Raw genomic sequence first — 21177 nt, 5'->3', positions numbered from 1 at the left:
CAGATGTAAACCCTTAAACCACACCCATTGTTTCTTGTTACTGTTGTGTGCAGCGTTTCATTTTTAGTCCATTTATAAATATTTTATGCCCCACACCAGGTGGAGCGTCTGCCCATTCTCATCGATAGTCCAAAGAAGCTGGACCATCAGCTCTCATCTGACCCGGACAAAACTCCGGTCAGCAACGCAGCCAACACAGACTCCGAGCCCGAGGACATGAGCCAACCAGGTGAGACCGAACACATTACAGTGTAGATTGTGTATATTTCTTTGTGTAGCTTCACCAGGTTTTGGAGGTGTTAGTCTGTCGCTCCTGATTTTTCCTGCCAGGGTTTCACATAAGGTTAAAGGAATTCACTTTACAATGATCATCCTCTCATAGTATTGGAAGGTGTTACGAGCAGACACCGACCCAACAGACAGAAACTCTGACCCTGGTGTGTCCGTAGAGTTTATTTAACCATGTAAACTGCATTTTGCTCCTCTTCCCCAACAGTCAAACCCCACACTTCTAAATAATGTAGACCCTCTGGAAGTGTTTTTAACTCAGTTGCTGGAAGTTCATTATTAATTAGATGTTCTGTCAGTTCCTGTTTCCTGATACATGCTTCTTTTTTACCTTTGTCTAACATGTTGTAACAAGTTGTCCATTTATAAGTTAGAAAAAGACCTATGTAGAAAAGTGTTGAAAATATCGGAAACGGTGTGGAGTAGATATTTGGCAACACTAGCTAATGTTGACATTTGTGGTTTTGCTGCAAATTCCTGGTTTTTTTGCCTTCACTTTAATGTGGGGAGGAAGTGCCATCAGTAGCTTTACAAGGGTTGACCAACTGATGTAAACAAAGCAGACCAGACTCACTGCACTCGCAGAGAAATCTCTTGAAAGAGGTTCAAAACAATGTAGGTTTGTATGTATTTGACTTCTGCACCCAGATGCGGATGCGCAGGCAGCTCAGTGCGCACTCGCGGAGCAGATACTGCACATGGAGCGGACATTCCCGGACTCTCTCATCATTGCTCTTGGGGACTTTAACAAAGCCAATCTGAGCCATGAGCTTCCCAAATACAAGCAGTATATTAAATGCCCGACCAGAGAGGAGAGGACATTAGACCACTGTTACAGCACGATCAGCGGGGCCTATCGTGCGGTGCCCCGCGCTTCACTCGGACTTTCTGACCACGTCATGATCCACCTAATCCCCGCGTACAGACAGAGGCTGAAGCTCTCCAAACCTGTCGTGAGGACTAAAAAACTGTGGAGCAACGAGGCTGTGGAGGAGCTTCGCACGTGTTTGGAGTCTACAGACTGGGACACAATGAAGGCTGCTTCTAACAGCTTGGACGAGTTTACGGACACTGTCACCTCCTATATCCACTTCTGTGAGGACAGCATTGTGCCATCACGCACCAGGGTGAGTTATAACAATGACAAACCCTGGTTTACTCCTAAACTCAAAAAGCTGTGGCTGGAAAAGAGAAAGGCGTTCAGAAGCGGAGACAGGGACTGCTACAGAGAGGCCAAGTACAGGTTCACTAAAGAAGTGGACATTGCTAAACATCAGCACTCTGAGAAGATGCAGCAGCAGATCTCAGAGAATGACTCGGCCTCTGTGTGGAAAGGTTTTAGGAATATCACCAACTACAAGCCTAAAACCCCCCACTCCACTGACGACTTGCTCTTAGCCAACACCCTTAACGACTTTTACTGCCGTTTTGACGAGTCACCAGGCAGCCTTCACACCTCCAACGGCCCCAACAATAGAGGCACTTTGGACACTCATTCCCCCACCTCTCCCCCCTCCATAGAGCCATCACCACCTTCAAACTGTTCACCTACAACACCCCCCTCCTCACCCCACACAAAAGAGGATTTCACACCACCTCCTCCCACCACAACTCTTCATATTCATGAAGCAGATGTGAGGAAGCAGTTTAAGAGTCTGTATGCTCGAAAAGCTCCCGGCCCAGACGGTGTGTCTCCTGCCACCCTCAGACACTGTGCACACGAGCTGGCCCCAGTGTTTTCTGGCATTTTCAACTCCTCACTGCAGGCATGTCATGTGCCTGCCTGCTTCAAGTCCTCCACCATAATCCCTGTCCCCAAGAAACCTAGGATCACTGGACTAAATGACTACAGACCCGTGGCTCTGACATCTGTGGTCATGAAGTCATTTGAGCGCCTAGTTCTCTCCCATCTCAAGACCCTCACGGCCCCCCTCCTGGACCCCCTGCAGTTTGCATACAGAGCCAACAGGTCTGTAGACGACGCCATCAACATGGCCCTACACTTCATCCTGCAGCATCTGGACTCCCCAGGAACCTACGCCAGGATCCTGTTTGTGGACTTCAGCTCTGCCTTCAACACCATCCTTCCAGACCATCTCCGAGACAAGCTTTCCCAGATGAATGTGCCTGACCCCATCTGCCGGTGGATCACTGACTTCCTGACGGACAGGAAGCAGCATGTGAGGCTGGGAAAGAATGTCTCGGACTCCCGGACCATCAGCACCGGCTCCCCTCAGGGCTGTGTTCTTTCTCCTCTGCTCTTCTCCCTGTACACCAACTGCTGCACCTCCACCCACCAGTCTGTCAAGCTAATCAAGTTTGCAGATGACACCACCGTTATCGGACTCATCTCGGACGGGGATGAGTCTGCCTACAGGAGGGAGGTTGAACGTCTGGTGTCCTGGTGCAGCCACAACAACCTGGTGCTGAATGCCCAGAAGACAGTGGAGATTATTGTGGACTTCAGGAAGCACACAGCTCCACTCCCCCCCATCATCCTGACTGACACCCCCATCACCTCTGTGGACTCGTTCCGCTTCCTGGGTACCACCATCACCCAGGACCTGAAGTGGGAGCCCACCATCACTTCCGTCATTAAGAAAGCCCAGCAGAGGATGTACTTCCTGAGGCAGCTGAAGAAATTCAACCTGCCAACACGGACGATGATGCAATTCTACACCGCAATCATCGAGTCCATCCTCACCACCTCCATCACCGTGTGGTACGCTGGAGCCACTATCAGGGACAAACAGAGACTGCAGCGTGTTGTGCGCTCTGCTGAGAAGGTGATTGGCTGCAGACTCCCATCTTTGCAGGACCTGTACACCTCCAGGACATTGCGGCGTGCAGCTCGGATCTCAGCTGACCCTTCTCACCCTGGACACAGTCTGTTTGACCTGCTCCCCTCAGGCAGGAGGCTCCGGTCCATTCGCACCAGAACCTCTCGCCATAAGAACAGTTTCTTCCCCTCTGCTGTTGGACACATGAACAATAACCATATGACTGTTCCCACCACTAACACATGACCCTACGCTGTGTTCACTGCATCATTCCATGTTTGGCACTGATCACCACCTGCACTCATGTATATATCTATCCACTTAGCACTTTTAATTCTTATTCTTATTTTTATATTTTTATGACAGTATGTTTGCACTGAAGCACCGCAGCAATTTCCTAATGTTGTAAACCTGCTCAACATTTGGCAATAAAACCCTTTCTGATTTCTGATTAACCATCCCATGACTCTCCATCAGAAGTAGAAATAATGCTTTAACATTGGGCCCCGAATAGTTTAGATCAGCAGTCCCCAATCTTTTTTGCGCCACGGACCGGTTTATGCCTGACAATATTTTCACGGACCGGCCTTTAAGGTGTCACGGAAAAATACAACAAAATAAAACTAGTACCGGTACCGAAAAAAAGAAGATTTATTCATAACACATGTGAAAAGACCCAGGAAGACCGAGTTAAAGATAAAAACGATAACAAAATAACGCTGAAAACCGATAAAACCCTGAAAATTATACATTTCACACCTGAGCCTCAACTCTCGCGGCCCGGTACCAAACGACTCACGGACCGGTACCGGTCCGAGGCCTGGGGACCACTGGTTTAGATGAGCTACCTACAGTTTTAATTTTCTGCACGCCTAGTATTATGTCTCTTTTTTTTTTTTTGTTCAGAAGAAAGTCTAATACTTGACATGTGTGTTGTGTTTATGCTGCTTCCTCTCCCCCAGAAAAAGATGAGCCCAAGCTGACGTGTGAATACTGTGGCTGGGTTGATTTTGCTTACACATTCAAAGGCTCTAAAAGGTTCTGCTCGGTGGTTTGTGCAAAGAGGTAAGTAACCTTGGCTTCTTTTTCTTTCATGTGAGAAAATAGCAATTTTTCCATTATGTTTACAAAAAAGGAATTTAAGAATATATATATATATATATATATATATATATATATATATATATATATATATATATATATATATATATATATATATATATATATATATATATATATATATATATAATTTTTTTTTTTTTTTTTTTAATTTATTTGTATGAACAGATACAACGTAGGCTGTACGAAGCGAATTGGACTTTTCCGTCCAGAGAGGAACAAACCAGCAAATCGCTGGCGTCGACGGTCTCAGGGCCGCCCCAGTATTGAGGCAAAAAAGCAGGTAAAAACATGCTTCTTAACTGTCATAAAACTTCCTCATCAACACTTTACCTCTCATCAGATACTGCTTCTGCTGCACATTTTAAACCCTGCACTTTTCATGCCTCTTGCTTTTTAATGAAGTTGAACATAATTTGTGTGAGCCCGATTATCTCCCTCTGTCTTTAAAGGGTCATTAAGTACTCGATGATCTTCATCAGCCTTTATTGGTGACCGGCAGAAATGGGAGAGCATTAGTAGAGATTTTCTGCCTTTTGCACAAGTTATATAGATGTAGATAACAACTGGATTCACAGTTTTCTCCCCACACGTCAAAGCCTTCTTTTGGGACGTAACACATTATCCTTTAACTGATCTTAAAGAGAAGCAGTTTAGGTAATTACAGCAGAAATTCAGTGGAAAATATAAAGCAAGCATTTTACACCACAATAGTAAAATGTGGTGTAAAATTTTCTTTTTTAATCAAGAGCTTTTTAGTATTTTATGGACAGCTTATGTAATGTTATAAGGATTCAGCTTTAAACCTCCAGTGGGGGGTGCTTTTGTGTCATGTATACACCAATATGCTTAGGGCTTTGCAATTCAAAGACAAAGTGATCTTTGAGGCAATGGTATTGATCCATTAATCCCCATCATATCCCTGCAGGTGTATTATCGGCATTTAAACCTATTGTACCCTACAAATCTTACTTATTACCCCGTTAATCTTTGCGTTGACTTTTATATTGACCTGGGAGTGTTTTACTTATGCGCTATCCTTTCTTAAATGTAACAATTGATGTCACTCCTGTTTGTATTGCTTTGCAGAAGCTGGCCTTGTCACCACAGCAAACTCAGGGCGGTTCTGTATCCTCACCACATCCCTCCCAGCCCAGTCAGGAGGAATCCAGCCCATGTTCAGACATGTCAAGCTACGAGGAGCCACCGTCTCCCATGTCAGCAGCCAGCTCTGGACCTTTGGCTCCTGCCCCGGCTCCAGCCCAGGTCCCTGTCCGCCGTCAGCCGAGCAGGGCCTCGGACCAGGAGGCCTGCGTTGGGAGAGATGGAGCACCGCTCTGTCAGCGCTTCGTACCCAACGACCCCACCAAATGGAATGTGGAGGAGGTTTATGAGTTCATTCGTTCACTACCAGGTGAGTAGGCTTTGCTAAGAAGGCACAATCATAATGCTTTATACTCCGATGTGTATGAAACCTGTTTACCTGTTATTAACTGTAGCTTGTGCCTCTGCTGTTTTCACAGGTTGCCAGGAGATAGCAGACGAGTTTCGCTCTCAGGAAATCGATGGACAGGCCTTGCTCCTGTTAAAGGAGGACCACCTGATGAGCACTATGAACATTAAGCTGGGACCTGCACTCAAGATCTTTGCACGCATCAACATGCTCAAAGACTCTTAGCAGGAAACCGTGTGTGTGTATGGGTGTGTCTGTTTGTGTGTATTTGTATATTATAGCACTGATGGCACAGAGTACTGACTGCACTGTGAGCAGGCCTGCTCCATTACTGGACTGGTTCCTGTCATCCAGAATCTCACTCAAGCTTGACTCGACCTCCCAAACCAGATCATACTCTCCGGCATCAGCTCAGTCGCCTTGTGACCATTTATGCTTCTGCTTGGTAACGTTAGAGTGACGTGTCAGACACTTCAGTCTGTGTTTACATGCAGTCACAGGAGAAGCTTTTCAGTTGCTAAACCTTAAAGGAGCCTGTACAAAAGCTGTGCCAAAATCTTTTATTTTTCCAGATGAAAAGAAATTATACTTTAAAAGTATACATGGTTGAAACAGCAGACGCATAAGTTTCCACCTGGCAGTGCAGCTGGTGAGTTCTTTCTGTTTTAAAAACAAAAAAACTAAATGAGTTGATGTGAGTATAACTGTTAGTAGAAAAGACACCAGATGTCAAAACTGGAGACAAGTTAATAGCAAGCAGCAGCCTCTGGGGCTGAAAAAGCCAACGCACAAGTGCCAAAAACTGCAGTTTTTCTACAGTCGCTGGCTCTAAAAGCCATTAATCCCCCTTACCCAGTTTATGCTTCCCGTTGTCGCCCTCGCTAACAGTGGTACTGGCCAACAGTGACATCACAATTGCTGGCAAGCACGACACATCAGTGTCATGTAGGCTGGTGTGTACTATCATGCCACCATTTCAGTGACACAGTCGTACAGAAGCTCAGAGATTCTAGAGGGATTTTTAAACCAAGGCAGATGCAGCAACAGCTTAAAAACATGACTTTGCTGTAGCTTTGCATCCTTTTTCTTCTTCTCCTATACCAATGCTCCTGTGAAGGATTCTTCTTAATAGGAGATGAATCTGATGTGCGTCAAGCACCAGTATAAATGGGTACAGGGCTGTAATGACGTCACGGTTGGTGTAACAAGCAATTTGAGTAACATAAGCTAGACTTAAGACCCCAATGTTAAAATGCTCAACTTTACTGTATCAATAAACATGTCTGCAGCCCTGTACAAAAAATGGTTTGGTCTTTCTGGATAGATTACACCTTCAAACAGCCTAATTGTATCTGATAGCTCTTGGCAAAGCTTCCATTCAGCTAAATAGAGTCGCTATATTTAACTTCTCAACTGTGTTTGGTGCCTTTGGGAGCTTTTTTTTAATGCCGTTATCTGACATTTTATATGGTATTAAAGCACTGCTGAACTTATTATCTGTGCAGGTATCTGTACTATAGATGCAGCTTACAAACCAAGCTTGCCAGCATTAACTGATAGCACTCTTTGTTATTGAACAAATAGATTCACCACAGCTCCAACACAACATGGACATATAGCTCAAAGTTTAAAGTGCCAGTCCATAAGTTGATAAGTGATGTTGCACTACATCCATCAATTACATAATCTGCTTCTCTGCCATAAACAGACGACGGGGGAAAACACCTCTATAACGTCAGCTTTTCAAGCTGGGGAATGATAATCTTCTATTACATGTGTAATCTGTTAAGCTGTGATCACAGTGCAGGAGAATTAAGATAACAAGAGTGTCCTTTTAGTACCAGATGTAACAGCAATTATCAAATGTCATTAAGCAGATTCCAGATGAAGATACTGATCCTGTGATAATTGCAGAAAAATGAAGTGTTATGTTTTCCCTGGAGAAGGTTTTTTTTTTTTTTAGAGACTTTAAAAAACAAAAGCTTAACTGAGGGAAAATGTGGCTACGAGAAGAGACAGTGCCAAGGTGCATTACCTGTTCAGTTATGATTGGGCCAGGTCACACTGCAGCACAGTCAGTGCTGAATGGAGGCATTGGGACAAAACATGAGAGAAGTCTCGATTTATTATATTATTAGACAACTTTTTGTACAGTTTGGTTAGCGTGTGAATGAGAGCGAGGTGGCTGTACGTGCGGCTGGGAACAGAAGATTGCATTCATTAATTTGCCCATTTTTATTCACTTGATGCTCCTTTGCCTTTTCTCACAATGGACTCTCACAGCTCTCGAATACAAAGCTTGAATGCGAAGAAACCATTTAAGCAGCCTCTTTTGTGACATCGATTTTTCCCTTCCATCTGCCAGTTTTCTCCTCTGAACTTACACTGCTTACAAATGATTTTTTTTCAGCTGCTCTTTTTTTTGTTGTTGTTAAAGATTTACTAAAATATGATATTGATTTCTTGTATGAGATTTGTAAAAGTACACTAAATTATCAAAGAAAAAATGTGGGTACGCTGCTCTCTTTTTGTAGCAGCTCTGTTTTTGGCACTTATTCTCTCTTTTGCTTTAATGTTGGGGAAACGCTTCACCTAAAAGTGAGAAATCTGGAGTGGCATTTGTGAAGTGGTGCCAAAAAAAAAGTTTATATGTGCATCAAAGCTCAAGTGAGGAAGAAGAGTGTGAATCTGTTAAGTTATCGTTTTGCTTTTTTAACAAAAGTATAAAAGGTGTTTGATATTTTGAAATATGCAAATGTATAAAGTACCATTGGCTTGGGAATTTTGGGTTTGTTTGTTTGTTTTCTATGGGGGGAAAAATGTTCTTATTTACTTGTTTTGTGGGCGAGTTTGGAAAGTTGACATTTTTTTTTGATACTGCTTTGTTAAATGCTTGTATTTATCAAAACTGTTTGTTACACATTTTGCAGTCATAAATAATTTGCTATACAATTCTGTGTCGGGACATTTGTGTGTGTCTGTGGATTTTATTATTTATTTATTTTATTAATGGGACACCTCTAGTTGTTAATTTATATACAAAGCATTTAATTTCACAAATTCCATTTGAATGTGCTTGTGTTTTTTGGAGCATGTTATCAGAATTTTATGACCACTGTTTCTTTCTCTTGAAGTTCCAGACTCATGAGGACCGAAACTTAAAATGCTGAAATATCATCAGTTTTATTTAATTAAAGATGGAAAATGGTTTTGAAAATGGGCAGATTTGGCAATATATTTAGAGATTTCTTCAATTAAGCACCAAAGATCTAAATATAACTGGGCACCAAAGCATTTTTTTTTTAAAGGCACATATTTCTTCTTTTGATACATGTTCAGTCTCCCTGTCACATTAGCATATTTCTTTAAATACTTAATCTATAGACTGATCACAAATGAAATCCAAAAACAATTAACAAACAGAACACCATCTGAAATGATGGCATTATTATTATTATTATTAGGATATGATATAGAAAACATGAGCTTGAGAAGACACGCAAAAGCAAAGTAGCTTTTTAGCTCCATTTGTGTCCATTCCATTAGGCCTACTTGATGAGGGAGGTGAGGAAATTGAATATCATATAAAATAAATATAAAATCCAGTATGTAACAAACCTGGAACCTGAACAATACGCACAATATAAAAAAAAAAATTATGGATCGTCTGGTTTATAAAGCATAAAGTAAACAGAACATACACAAAAAAATTAGTAATTCTAGAACAGGCCTTTTAAAAGTACTGGTGCAGCATTTGAGTAGTTCGGTATAACGCACTGGTTGACGGTTCACGTTCCTAAGCTGTGTACCTGCTCTTTCTCGAAATTGGAACAAAGATATTTCCAGGTGTTGAGCTCTCATAACGTTTCGTACAATGGCTGACGGGCGGTTTCCTTTTTGTTTCCACCGAACTATAATGAAGAAACAGGTAGCTCTAGTTTTGTTTCAGACGCAGAGACGAGTACAGAAAACTGCAGCGAAGACACGCCCACTGTTTTGATTTGAGAACGGACGAAACCAAAAGAAGTAGCGGCATTTTTAATGTCTTTTTCAAGGTAGAAAATAGTTTAGTTCAATGGTTTATTATGTTTATAGCTGCATTTTTCTATGTGACCACAGCCACGCATACAGGATAGATGTTGCTGTGAAACAGGAAAGGCGTCTATCATTGTTTAACCATCCCGCCCTTATTGGTGAAAATGGTTTAGTCCAAGTTTGAAACGACGTTTTGAACTGGAGGTTTTTAAACTGCGGAAAGAAACACTGTAACGTTTCTAACATACTACTCACCTCTAAAACCTATACTATATTCTTTAAATAACAGCAACAGGTAAGTTCGCCTTTAGAAAGGTGTCATATTTTCATTTCTGTGTAGTCCTATTTTTGACTTTAATAAATACATTTTTACTCATTTTATTTTATGTAATTTTTTTGTTAATACTTTAATGTACACATGTAATAGTACATTTTCTGTGTGTGGAGTGTAGGTGTACCCAATTTTACCCTTGTACCCAACTTCATTAGTTTTCTTTTTTTTCCTAATAAATAATGTTTAACCTAAATATTTATGTTTATATCAATAAACATATTTATATCAATAGTTGCTATAGTGTGTGTGTGTGTGTGTGTGTGTGTGTGTGTGTGTGTGTGTGTGTGTGTACATATGTATGTGTGTATATATAAATATAGAAAAATGTGTGTTTATATAGATAGAGTTGAATATAGATACAGGACTATTGTACATTTATAGAAAAAGATGAAAACCCCTTATAATTTCCTAGAAGTAGTCACACTTTATGTTCTTTTTGATCACTAGTCCCCAAACCAGGGGGCAAATCTTTGAAACTGTAGCTGTGCTGTTTCTCATTAAAATATGACTAAAACTGTTGCTTGATTGTTAATCAATTGACGAACAGTCTCAACCATGACCATTTTGGGTGGAGGCGTAGTTAAAACCTGACAAAAGTGACTATTTGTACCACGTTAACGAGTGATTTAAATGTCTAGACTTCTTCTGAAATGCCAAATCAGAGAGAGGGAGCCACTGATGATTCCCCTGCTGACCTTCCCTGTCTGGAAAAACTTGACTCTCCAACAGGTACGTGGCAGTTATTACAGCAGTTATTGTTTTCAGGCACATTCAGGGGCCATTAGTAATTGAAATATTACCACTGTGGCAGTTTTAATTATCTGTGGGTGTGTGTGTCCTGTCTGTGGTGTCAGGGAGCCCACCCACTGCCTCATTATCCAGTCTAATGGAGCTGGAAAATTGTGTTTCCAACATGAGTCTTGCACATGAGATAGTGGTGAACAGAGACTTCTGCTTCAAACCCCGAAATCCTTCTACAGACAGGCAAGAAAACACTTAACCACATCTACAGTGACCTTGGTTATTCTTAGTTCCTATATTAATGAGTGTTTTTACCCTTGAGCTGTTCTTTTAATCTGCTTGTCTGCAGCCTGGAGGGTAGAGTGACAGAAATCGTTCACCGGGCCTTTTGGGACAGTCTTCAGGAGCAGCTGAACAGCGATCCTCCAAACTACAGCCACGCTGTCCTTCTGCTGCAGGAAGTCAAAACTGTGAGTATCTGGCATTGTAAGGGTCAAAAGGAAAGCACAAACATGATCACCAACCTTACAAAAGGAGAAATTAGCGCTATCTGATCAATAAAGCATTACTTTAATTCACAATGTATTTGTTATGATGCTGTCAAAAATATTCAGGTTTATAAGAAATGTGAAGACAAAAAAAATCTTACATTTTAGATCTTTTAGGGTTTTTTTTGTACCAATTAAAAAGTCATTTTTAAAGTGACATAAAACAGAAAAATCAGAGAAATACACGTCACAATGATATTACAACAGATTGGGTTTGGCAACTGTGTGGCAGTCCTTTGAGTTTATACATCACTTTGATGTGTAGAAATCCTGTTGTGGGCAGATGTCCCAGTCCTTTTCACACAAGAAAGAAGCTGAACAGCTGCTTGTTTCAGAATTTCAAAATTGATGAAATCTTTGTGCCTTACATTGAATGAAAATGTTGGTGATTTAAAATATACAGTACAAGGGAAGTGATTATCCAGTTCATTTCTTTGATCATACTGAAAAAACAACATTGCATATTTTGAGATGAAATATTAGGTCACTGCAAAGTGTATTTGTAGCTTCTGGGAACCCCAACATATATACCCAGATGTTTATCTTTAATATAGTCACACTACTGCGCCTCCACAAGGTTTGCACAGATTTATTTAAAACAGATGAGAGGTTCAGGTTTGGCTGCTTTGAGTGTACATTTACTTAGAGAAGCTCTGTCTTTGCACAATCTTCTATTTCCTGTAAATTTAAATAAGAAATGGAATAAGATCCCTTGAGCACATATGTAGATTTTCATATCTTCTCTTTTGATTCCAAAAAAAAGGAGAAGAAATTAAAAAAACAGAAAGAAACTGGCCATGTCATCTTTAATCAAACCCATATTCTACTCTACTTTTATCTTAGATGTGTGCTTGTATTTTATAGCTTGTTTAAGATTGTGTTTATCTGCCCAGGGATTGTAAACTTGGTAGTAGCTAAATCTTTATTAAATAGACTTAAAAAACAGTTCCAAGTGAGTGTTTGCAGTGTATTATATTAAAAGAACTGGATAAACTGAATACTTCGAAACAAAACATAACATGTTAGTGAAAACAGACATTTTTCTTCACATTAGATGCTTCAGTCCCTGCTCTTGCCTGCTCACGTCAGACTGAGGTCTCAGCTTGACGAGGTGCTGGATATGGATCTGATTGGGCAGGAGGTCGACCACGGGGCTCTGGACCTCCACCGACTGGCGGAATTCGTTATCAACACCATGGCATCTTTATGTGCTCCGGTGCGCGACCCAGAAGTCAGAGCACTGCGGGATCTCAAGGAACCTGTGGAGCTCCTGAGGTAAGAAGCAGGTTAACAACACCTGCAGCGAATAAACTTGTGTCTGACATGGAATCAGTGGCAGGCTGTGGCCCTGTTTAAAATCCAGCATGCAGCAAGCTGTATTCCTGTAATGACATCACTTGCAGACCACATTATTACCATGAAATGTAACGTAAAACCGAATTAATATACATTCACTGATCAGTTTTCTGCTTAGTAATGCAGTACCAATATAAGATAAATCCAAACTTCTTTTCAGTTGGTGTGAGTTTGGATGCTCCGTTCTGCAGTAATACCTCTCATAATGTCCAATTAGAACTAAAAATAATCTTCAGTATGTGCAAATATTTAAAAGTGCTTGTAAATTCTTGTTTTAAAAATAGTATAAATCCCACCAGAATTAACTAAATCTATTTAAACAATATAAAGATGCAAATCTATTAATTTATATCCAAAGCATCTATATGTTGTGCTGAAGAGATATTAACTAAAATTGAACTTTGGCCAAGCTGTACTATCATGTAATACCACTTTGCGCCACATGATGATGCTGTGAGTTGTGTAACCTTTATTTAACTGGGCAAGTCCTTTGCTCTACCTGCTATTTCTTGAGGAAATGCATGTAGAGCTAAAGTATCCACTGTTTAAAACATCTCCAAACGCCTATTAAAATTCTGCCCTCTAGTGGTTGAGGTTACCTTATTTCCAAGAATGTCAAAAAAGGTTTTACTCAAACATTATTCCTCCCAGGGAGATCTTCCGTGTCTTGGGTCTCATGAAGACCGACATGGTTAACTTCACCATTCAAAGCCTGAGGCCTCATCTCATGCAGCAGGCCATACAGTACGAGCGGGCGAAATTCCAGCAGATCCTGGACAAGCAGCCAGGTGAGAAGGGATTTCATTTCCAGCACTCTTCAATCTTCAACTTCACTGGTGCAACGAGTGATAGATGATAAAGGTGACTTTGTGAGTGCTACATTTATGGTCGCTAGATATTTCAGTTTTCAATTGAACCTCTTTTGACCCTCGTCTCTCTAAAGTACCATCCTGCCATTTTTCTGCTTCTCATATATTGGGTAAGGAGTGGGACAGCCAATCCCTGAACTGAGTTTTTGGCTCATGTACTCTGCTTCTGTAGCGCTGGCTAATCAGAGTAACTGGCAGCGTGACAGTCACTGGTGCTGAATAAGCCATGTTAGCATCCATCCATTTATTTTGTTAATCGCTCATCCAACTTAGGGTCATGGGGGGAGTTGCAGCCTATCCCAGCTGTCATATAGTCAGAGTCAGCCTTTACAAAAGGCTGACAAAGAGAACCACACAGTCTCACATCCACACTTAGTTGTTTTGTTTTGGGTTGTTTTTTAATGTAATTGTTTCATCTAATAAACTCCAGAGTAGACACCATGCTTATGGAGTCATTAGACAAATAATCAGTAACAGCCATTTAGGATATTGACCCCAAGTGGTCAAAATGGGAATTAGAATCGTGTAACTCCCCGTGGTTTGATTTTCAGGATTAAAAAAATTTACCTGCAGTGGGAGATTTTTGCCAAACAATTTTTTCTCACTACTCTGGTGAGTAGTTTAAATACTGAAAAGTCTAAATAGTAAGCAAGATCATGAGTTAAGCAAAAGAGTTTTATCACCTGGGAGAGACACTTGGTGCAATCCCATGTGAAGCCTTTGTTGGGATTACTGGAGCGTATTCCAAGTGTCATCGAGTGACATGTCAAGGAAAAGGAGAAGACGAGACGGGTCCTTTTTAAGAGCAGCAAAAGAACTGGAGAACTTCAAGACATGTCAAGGAGGTAATTTAGCCATTTAAATCAGCTGTGTTGGAACAAGGACACATCTAAAACCTGCAGGACACTGGTCCCTGAGGCCTGGAGTTGGACACCCCTGTTCTAGAGTCATCACAGCAATCAGGTTTTCACCAGCTGTCTCTAACCAGAAACCACCTTTTACTGGGTCCAGCTCCTCCACCACATCCGACACCAGTTCCACAGACTTAACTCCAAGGCTATAGTCCCAGGTCAATTGCAAATGTAACATAAAAGGTCAATATATGCTGATAGATTACTCTTCATAAAAAGACAAAGTGGGATGGAGATGATTGACTTTTTAACAGAGCACCACAGTCTTAGACTAAGGTAGGTGTGGGGAAAACCACAGAGGTAAATTTAAGAAATTATTGTGCTTTAAAGGTGCATATTTAAATATGTAAATAATAAGTGCAAACACATACAAGGTAAACGCAGTTTTAGCAAAATAACTCAAGTATGAATTCACAGCTAATCCCTACATGAGTTTCTAGTTTCTACTGAATAGAGCATGTTTATTTTTTTAAATGATGGTCTCATTAGTTTAAAAATTGATGATAAAGCAGGGGATGCTTTAAGTTGCATGGAGTTATTGCTCAGTTTCTCAGTCGATCTCCGCCTCAATCATCACAAAGTCTAAAATGGGGATGGTGAAAATGCTCAGCTCGAGGCTTGACAAACCACAGTGACATAACCATGGCTACATCCATCTTTAATGAACAGTCTATGGCTCTGTCTCGCTCAGTAGCCACTAAAATCCATGATTCACTTAGTCGGTCTCATCTGTGTAGTTTCAGTTTTTTAGTATATTCTTAATCATTTCATAATTTGTCACTTCTCTTCAGATTCTTTGGACAATACCACTGCTTGGCTTCAGACAGCAGCGTCTGAGGTGGTGTCGCCGTGTGAGGCGCAGTCTGATTCTCCCGGTCCTGACAGCCGCGGTCCTTTCAGCCCCACCGCTGTCCTCAACCGGGCCTACATACGTCTTCTCCACTGGGACCCACAGGACCAGAAATACCCTGAGGTCAGCTGCCGTCTGAAAAATTACATCACGCCCATGCTTTTCATCGGACCCGGTGATATTTTATTGATTATGAGGGAATGTTCAGTTTGCCTACCCATTCCTCCTCACTGGTTAAAAGCATGTGAACTGATTTTAGACGCTGCATTAATATAATTGATGAATCATGACAGTTTGCATTTATATACTCTATGACCCCTGGAAATTCATCAATTACCTGTGGCTTCGCAATCTTATTTAGGGTTATAACCATTAGACTCTTTATTGAGGTATTGATTTCATATTTATGCGGAAAACATTGCCCCCTTGTGACCCCAATCTGCCTTCCACACACAGACCATCCTGATGGATCGGGCCCGCCTGGATGCTCTTGGTCAGCGGCTCCAGATGTTGGTCCTGGAGGCGTCGGTGCTGCTCTTGACTAACGCTCAGTGCGGCCGCGTCGTTTTCTCCCTGCAGGGGTTTGTAGGTAAACTCAGGCAGTCCATCACTGCCCTGCTGGAGGGCAGTCACACAAGGTAAGAGGAGGATGTGGTGATGCATGTACTGGCTGTCACAGGGAACAGGTATTGTATGAGAAAGAAACCAATGGAGGTGACATGAGGCAACTAGCTTGTCAGAACAGATCCAGCTAACCTCATTCTTTCTGTTCAAGAGAGGGCGTGTCATGATTAGCGGATAAATGTGGAACAGCAGCTTGTAATGTTCGAGGTCTGCTTGCACTCTGGTCCGAGCTGCAATAAAAGGCATTATTTAAACGCCAGAAGAGAAATCCTGAGCAAAATTAGAAGCCATTGCCATGGTTGAACATTTTTGCTTTGGTGTGTTGTAACAATGAATATCTCAAACTTGGCCTGGATTCATAGTTGACAAACTTCAAAAACTGAACCAATCAGCATGCGAGATGAGGCTAACTTGTTAGAGCTGTTTAGGGGTACGAGGTTTATCTAACATTTGTGAGGAGTTATCAGCTATAATCAAGCCTGAATGTTCAGATCATCTATGAACTCTATGAACTGGATCTGTTTTACCTGACTGTCTTTTATGCATATACTGTTACCATGGTGGATGCTAATATTAAACATGACCAGAGTTTCAAAATAAAGCAGTCCTAGACCGCATATCTCCGCCATGGCTGAAGATGACCTCAAATCAATTTCATAGATTTGAAAAAAAATGTTTGAATTATTTTGTGATGTTTTCTTGAAAAAATACAAACAATGTTTGATATTTGGCAAGTTCTCCAATTTTGTCAGACATTGGTTTGTTTTGTTGTGTTTTTTTTTAAACTCTGGCTCTAAATTTTGTCAACAAGAGCAGGTATCCTTAATATGGTCACAGCGCAGCCTGTGAGCACAGAAGCCCCACCTACCTGCTGTTCAAACCGTCTGTTTGACAGCGACAGCCAGTCAGAAGAAAGTTGGCTTAAAAGGGAGCGTGGTCTTAGAGTTAGAGGAGCTAACACTGTTTGTTTGAGATAGTAGAAGTAGTAGAAGTGGAGTAAGGAATATTTTGAACTTCCCCAACTTTAAAATGATGGAGTCTAAATGAGGATAATAGTTCTAATTTAAAATTTCTAACACTGTAGAAGCTGTTCTGAAAAATTGAGTTCCAGACAATCTGGCATTTGCTCTTCAAAATCTATTTCCATGTCAAACATCTGCGGCTCAATTACTCCTACGTTAGTTTTATCATTGCATAGCAGAAAGTAGTCTTTCAGTGTTAACTGTCAGAGCAAAGCAGATATGCCTCAGCAGCAGGCAAGCAGCAGACGAGGTGAGAGGGCACAGAAGACGACACTAATTTGCATTTTCATAAATACGCATCTACTAAAAAGAGGCAAGGGTGTAGAATTATATTTAAGCCATTTTAAGGAGTGCACTCATGGAAACAAATGTGTAATTGTGAAAAACAAAGATGAGTTTGTAGGAGTTTAATCAATGGGCAGGAGAGGAACTTTAATCAAAATCCTGCTCTTGGAGAACTCCTTTATTACTTCCATCAGTTCCTGTGCATAGATGCGTAGGCCTGTGAGACAATATATGTCTGATGAAGAATGCTGATGGTTGGTCTGATGCCGGTTTCTGGTGCTACAGGGAAGCTGACCTGAAGGGGGCCTTGTTGGGGATTGGGGAGATAGTATTGCAGCAGATGTCTGAAGCGCTGGCTACTCAGGGAGGAGCAGCCCTGCCGGAGGAGAGCCAGGATCTGCTGAAGGGACAAATATCTGAGCTGTGGAAACACAACAACCCAGTCTGCGTGCTTATAGGTAAGACAGGATGGGGGAAATGAAATATATCCACATATTGGACTTACATCAGTGTGTATTACTATATAATGTCAGCTGTTTATGTTTTGTAAGGTGTGAGTGGAAAAAATGGCCATTATAGACTACCGTTACTGGAAAAACATTTTTAAAAGAAGTATATTTTACGTAGCAAAAACTCATGTTTGGAGAATCACAATTTTCAATGGACAGATTAAACTAATCAGTTAATTTGATCTTTTTTATTTGTGTAAAATGTCACAAGAAAGACCATGGTGATATCAGGATGTTGACGCAGATCATGTTCCTTGAAAAATAAATCCTCAAAGTATTTATTATAAAAACTACAGAGTATTTGCATATGTTTTTTCCTTCTTTTTAAAAAGAAATATTATCTTGTATTTTATATATTATAAGATTATAATATTTATAATACAGATAAGCATCTACTCTGTATTTCTTTATATATTGCTTCCGAAAAGCCAGACTTTATTGTAGTGGTCTTGAGCAATGGTTCTCCACGCTTTCTGAAGGTCTTTTGAACGTGTGCTTTGACTATTGGTTGCTTTTTCCACTCATTTTCTGTCCACTCCTTGTACCTGAGCATTTTCACAGGAATATTTTTTGTTTGTTAAACCACTTGAACCTGACTTATGAGTCATTCAAATAAGCACTTAAGGGACAAACCAGTGTTTGTCACACTGTTATTAGCAGCCTGTTCCCATATCTTCAGTTGAATCTATAAACAACAAGAGCTATTAGCTGAAAACTTGGCATATGTTGGCATGATGTCCAGTGTGTCCTCAAAGACATTGAGAAGGCATCAGGTTTTTGGTTAAGTTCTTACTTCATTAAAATTTAGGATAACTTGGCCAAACAGAGTGGTTAAAAAAAAAGCGGTCCTGGAAAAATATTTTCATTAAGATAGATAAGTACATGTTCCTGCACTTTAATGCTGCTGAGTTTAGATAATCTCTGTTTAAACTTGGATGTGTGCTGCTGCAGAGCTGACTTCTCTCCCTCCTTCTCTCCATCAAACAGGAGAAAGGGTACAGGGTTTCCTCCAGGACACGCTGCGGGGCGGCCCTGCTAAAAGGAGTCCAGAGCTGCCTGCTCCCCTCGGGCTGCTGAGTGCTGAGCTAGTTGAGCTGGGGACGGCCTTTGGGCGAATCGTCCACTTCAACCAAACAGTCTTTGGTCCCTTCTATGCGCCCATCCTCAGGAAACTGCTGTTCCAGCCAGTAGGGGCCGAGGCTGGGGAGGACTCGCGCTAAACTGAGGCTGACCCTTTCAGTTTGTAGCTACATTCTTAGGCAATTTAAAGAAACAAAGGCACAGAACCAAAATCCTGTGTTGCCTTATACATATTTACTGCCTTGAAAAAAACAAACACGTGAAAGAAATTTTAGTAATTCTGACCCAGGTGAAAGCTATAATTATTATATTTAGCCATTTTAAGACGCTGAATGTGAATGGTTTTAGAAATCAGAGCACCAAAGAACATATGATGAGTCTGTAAATAATACTTAAGCTTTAATATGTAGCTCTTCATGTTGAAAAATGTTTATGAGTAACTTACCAAAGACAGCATGCACCTTTTCAATATTTTTATTATTATTATTTTTTTCTTCTTGAATCAAAAATATACTTGTGTTTCTTTCAGTCGTTGACATTGGAGCGGGTATGTGCTACTAAACAAATACCAAAGTGATATATTTTTTCCACCAGCCATTCAAAGACATGAAAACACGTGAGCTTGAAAGAAATTATCGTTCACCTTGTTACATTTTAAGCAATATTTCAGAAAAAAACTGTTACAGGATGCACATACAATGGGATAAGTTAAATCCTAAAGAGGTCTTATTTTAAAATCTGTATTTTTTTTTTCTTTTCAAAAAATACTAATACGGTTTTTAGTATTTTTCCCCCATTACATGTTATTGTAGTGAAGCTTACAAGAGTCCTGTTTTAAATGTATGTACACGCTAACATTTCAAATGTTTGGAGTGACTGTGCTATAGCTGACTGCCAACAAGCAAAGGAAGTATTCAGAAACCAATTTGTGCCCTTTTATTTGCTTCTGGCACTATTTTTGTAACCCATTAACAAACTGTATAAAAAAGATGGACATAGCCCTGGGGTCTATAAAGTAAAGCCAGTGCATAAACGCCTTAAACCTAGATTCTTTATAATGGCCAGCAGGGGCCAATTCTGGAAGCAGTCAAAGTCAGACAGTGTACAAGTGAGGAAAAACTGCAGTTCCTTTAGTGACCACTTGTGTCTCCATTGACTCTCATGTTTAATCCACAATCTTGGTACAAAAACAGATTTGGTCACAACTATACAGTTTTTTCCCCCCGCTCATACAATAAATAATAATTATAAATACAGAAGCAGACAGTTGGTGATTTCATTGGTCGCTACCTTAGTGATGCACCCAATTGTGATGATACGATACCTGGTAACTTGTATTTGTTTTTTAATAAAAGACTTATTATACTTTCAAATATACTTTTCATAAATAAAATGTTATCCGTCTAATTTATTCAAATTAGTCTTATTTTAGCTCTGCGAGTGACCACTGCATACTTTACAGTGACACTTCTCAAAGTGCCTCGAGGCTACTACTGCTGTGATTTGGCGCTATATAAATGAAATTCAAATGAACTTCTCCTTTACCTGCTGTCACTGTGAGCACACCTTTTATGCATGCGTGGGGTAAAGCCAATAACAGAAACATGAGATGAAATAATACCACATGGAGCTGACAACATGTTACTGTATGTTACTGTAGTAATGCAATAAAAGCTTTTTAACAAGTGTTACCGTGAGCATAACAAGAGTGAGGACCAGTGAGAGTGAGCAAACAAGAGAGAGAAGCTGATAGAGAAAGCATCCGAGTCTGAGCTTTTCAGCAAATAAGTTAACTTATAAGTCATAAATAAACTCCTATTTCTTTGCTTTTAGCTTCCTCCATGCTTTTGACTCATGAAACACAGAAATGAAATTAATTCAGTAAAATCTAGATTTAAATTGAACAGAATGACCCATTGGTAGCAGATCCAAATATCAGATTCATCCACCCCTATCTACATCCACCTTTTATATTCAGTCAATCAATTTCAGTAAAGATAAAGTTTATATTAACTTTTTCCAGTGTTGCTTTGTTGCTTTCTAATACTTCATGCTACAGTCACACTAGGTAAAGCAGTGGTAGGAGACCATGACACGACCAAAATTATTGCATCACGTTGGAATCTGACTGCAGCACAGCCAGTCTGCTATCAGTTTGTGGCTGACTGGAGTTAAGTTCGCAGTAACATTGCGTTTGTGAAAATACAGCAATTAAATGTGATAAATGAGTGAAAATCTCAAATGCTTCAGGAATTCTCATTAAACAGAAACCAACATTAACTTATATTCAGTGGGGCCCAGCAAGCCCCTCATAGATTTGAAATTCCTCCTCAAATACTTACATAGTTGCTGCAGGACAGCAGGCAGGTTGTA

The 21177-nt window shown here is 40.6% G+C and overlaps 2 protein-coding genes across 3 annotated transcripts in view; both read left to right on the top strand.

Annotated features, from left to right (window-relative positions):
• Window positions 1-8592, top strand: part of phc2b (polyhomeotic homolog 2b (Drosophila)) — a 46387-nt gene extending 37795 nt beyond the window's left edge. For both annotated transcript variants that reach the window (XM_026167042.1, XM_026167041.1), the window contains exons 11-15: window positions 100-229; window positions 4031-4133; window positions 4356-4470; window positions 5277-5601; window positions 5711-8592. In XM_026167042.1, coding sequence (XP_026022827.1) covers window positions 100-229; window positions 4031-4133; window positions 4356-4470; window positions 5277-5601; window positions 5711-5865 — 828 coding nt within the window. In that variant the 3' untranslated portion in view covers window positions 5866-8592. The remainder of the gene's footprint in view (window positions 1-99; window positions 230-4030; window positions 4134-4355; window positions 4471-5276; window positions 5602-5710) is intronic.
• A 55-nt stretch (window positions 8593-8647) lies between these two features.
• On the top strand, window positions 8648-20214 carry LOC113022059 (T-complex protein 11-like protein 1). The gene is made up of 10 exons (XM_026167048.1): window positions 8648-9970; window positions 10648-10738; window positions 10864-10993; window positions 11100-11220; window positions 12353-12573; window positions 13306-13442; window positions 15226-15407; window positions 15741-15922; window positions 17501-17673; window positions 18712-20214. The coding sequence occupies exons 2-10, from the start codon at window positions 10660-10662 to the stop codon at window positions 18942-18944; spliced, it is 1458 nt and encodes a 485-aa protein (XP_026022833.1). The 5' UTR covers window positions 8648-9970; window positions 10648-10659; the 3' UTR covers window positions 18945-20214.
• The last annotated feature ends 963 nt before the right edge of the window (window positions 20215-21177 follow it).

The sequence above is a fragment of the Astatotilapia calliptera genome, chromosome 5 (genome assembly GCF_900246225.1).
Source record: "Astatotilapia calliptera chromosome 5, fAstCal1.2, whole genome shotgun sequence".
NCBI lineage: Eukaryota > Metazoa > Chordata > Actinopteri > Cichliformes > Cichlidae > Astatotilapia > Astatotilapia calliptera.
The sequence above is the reverse complement of the archived record's forward strand: the minus strand, read 5'-3'. Positions and strand labels throughout refer to the sequence as shown.

Excerpts from the sequence above, each read along its gene's own strand:
- LOC113022059 (XM_026167048.1), top strand. The coding sequence starts at position 10,660 with ATGCCAAATCAGAGAGAGGGAGCCACTGATGATTCCCCTGCTGACCTT. Across the intron at positions 10,739-10,863 it reads AAAACTTGACTCTCCAACAG|GGAGCCCACCCACTGCCTCA; the intron begins GTACGTGGCAGT and ends CTGTGGTGTCAG. Across the intron at positions 17,674-18,711 it reads CCCAGTCTGCGTGCTTATAG|GAGAAAGGGTACAGGGTTTC; the intron begins GTAAGACAGGAT and ends TCCATCAAACAG.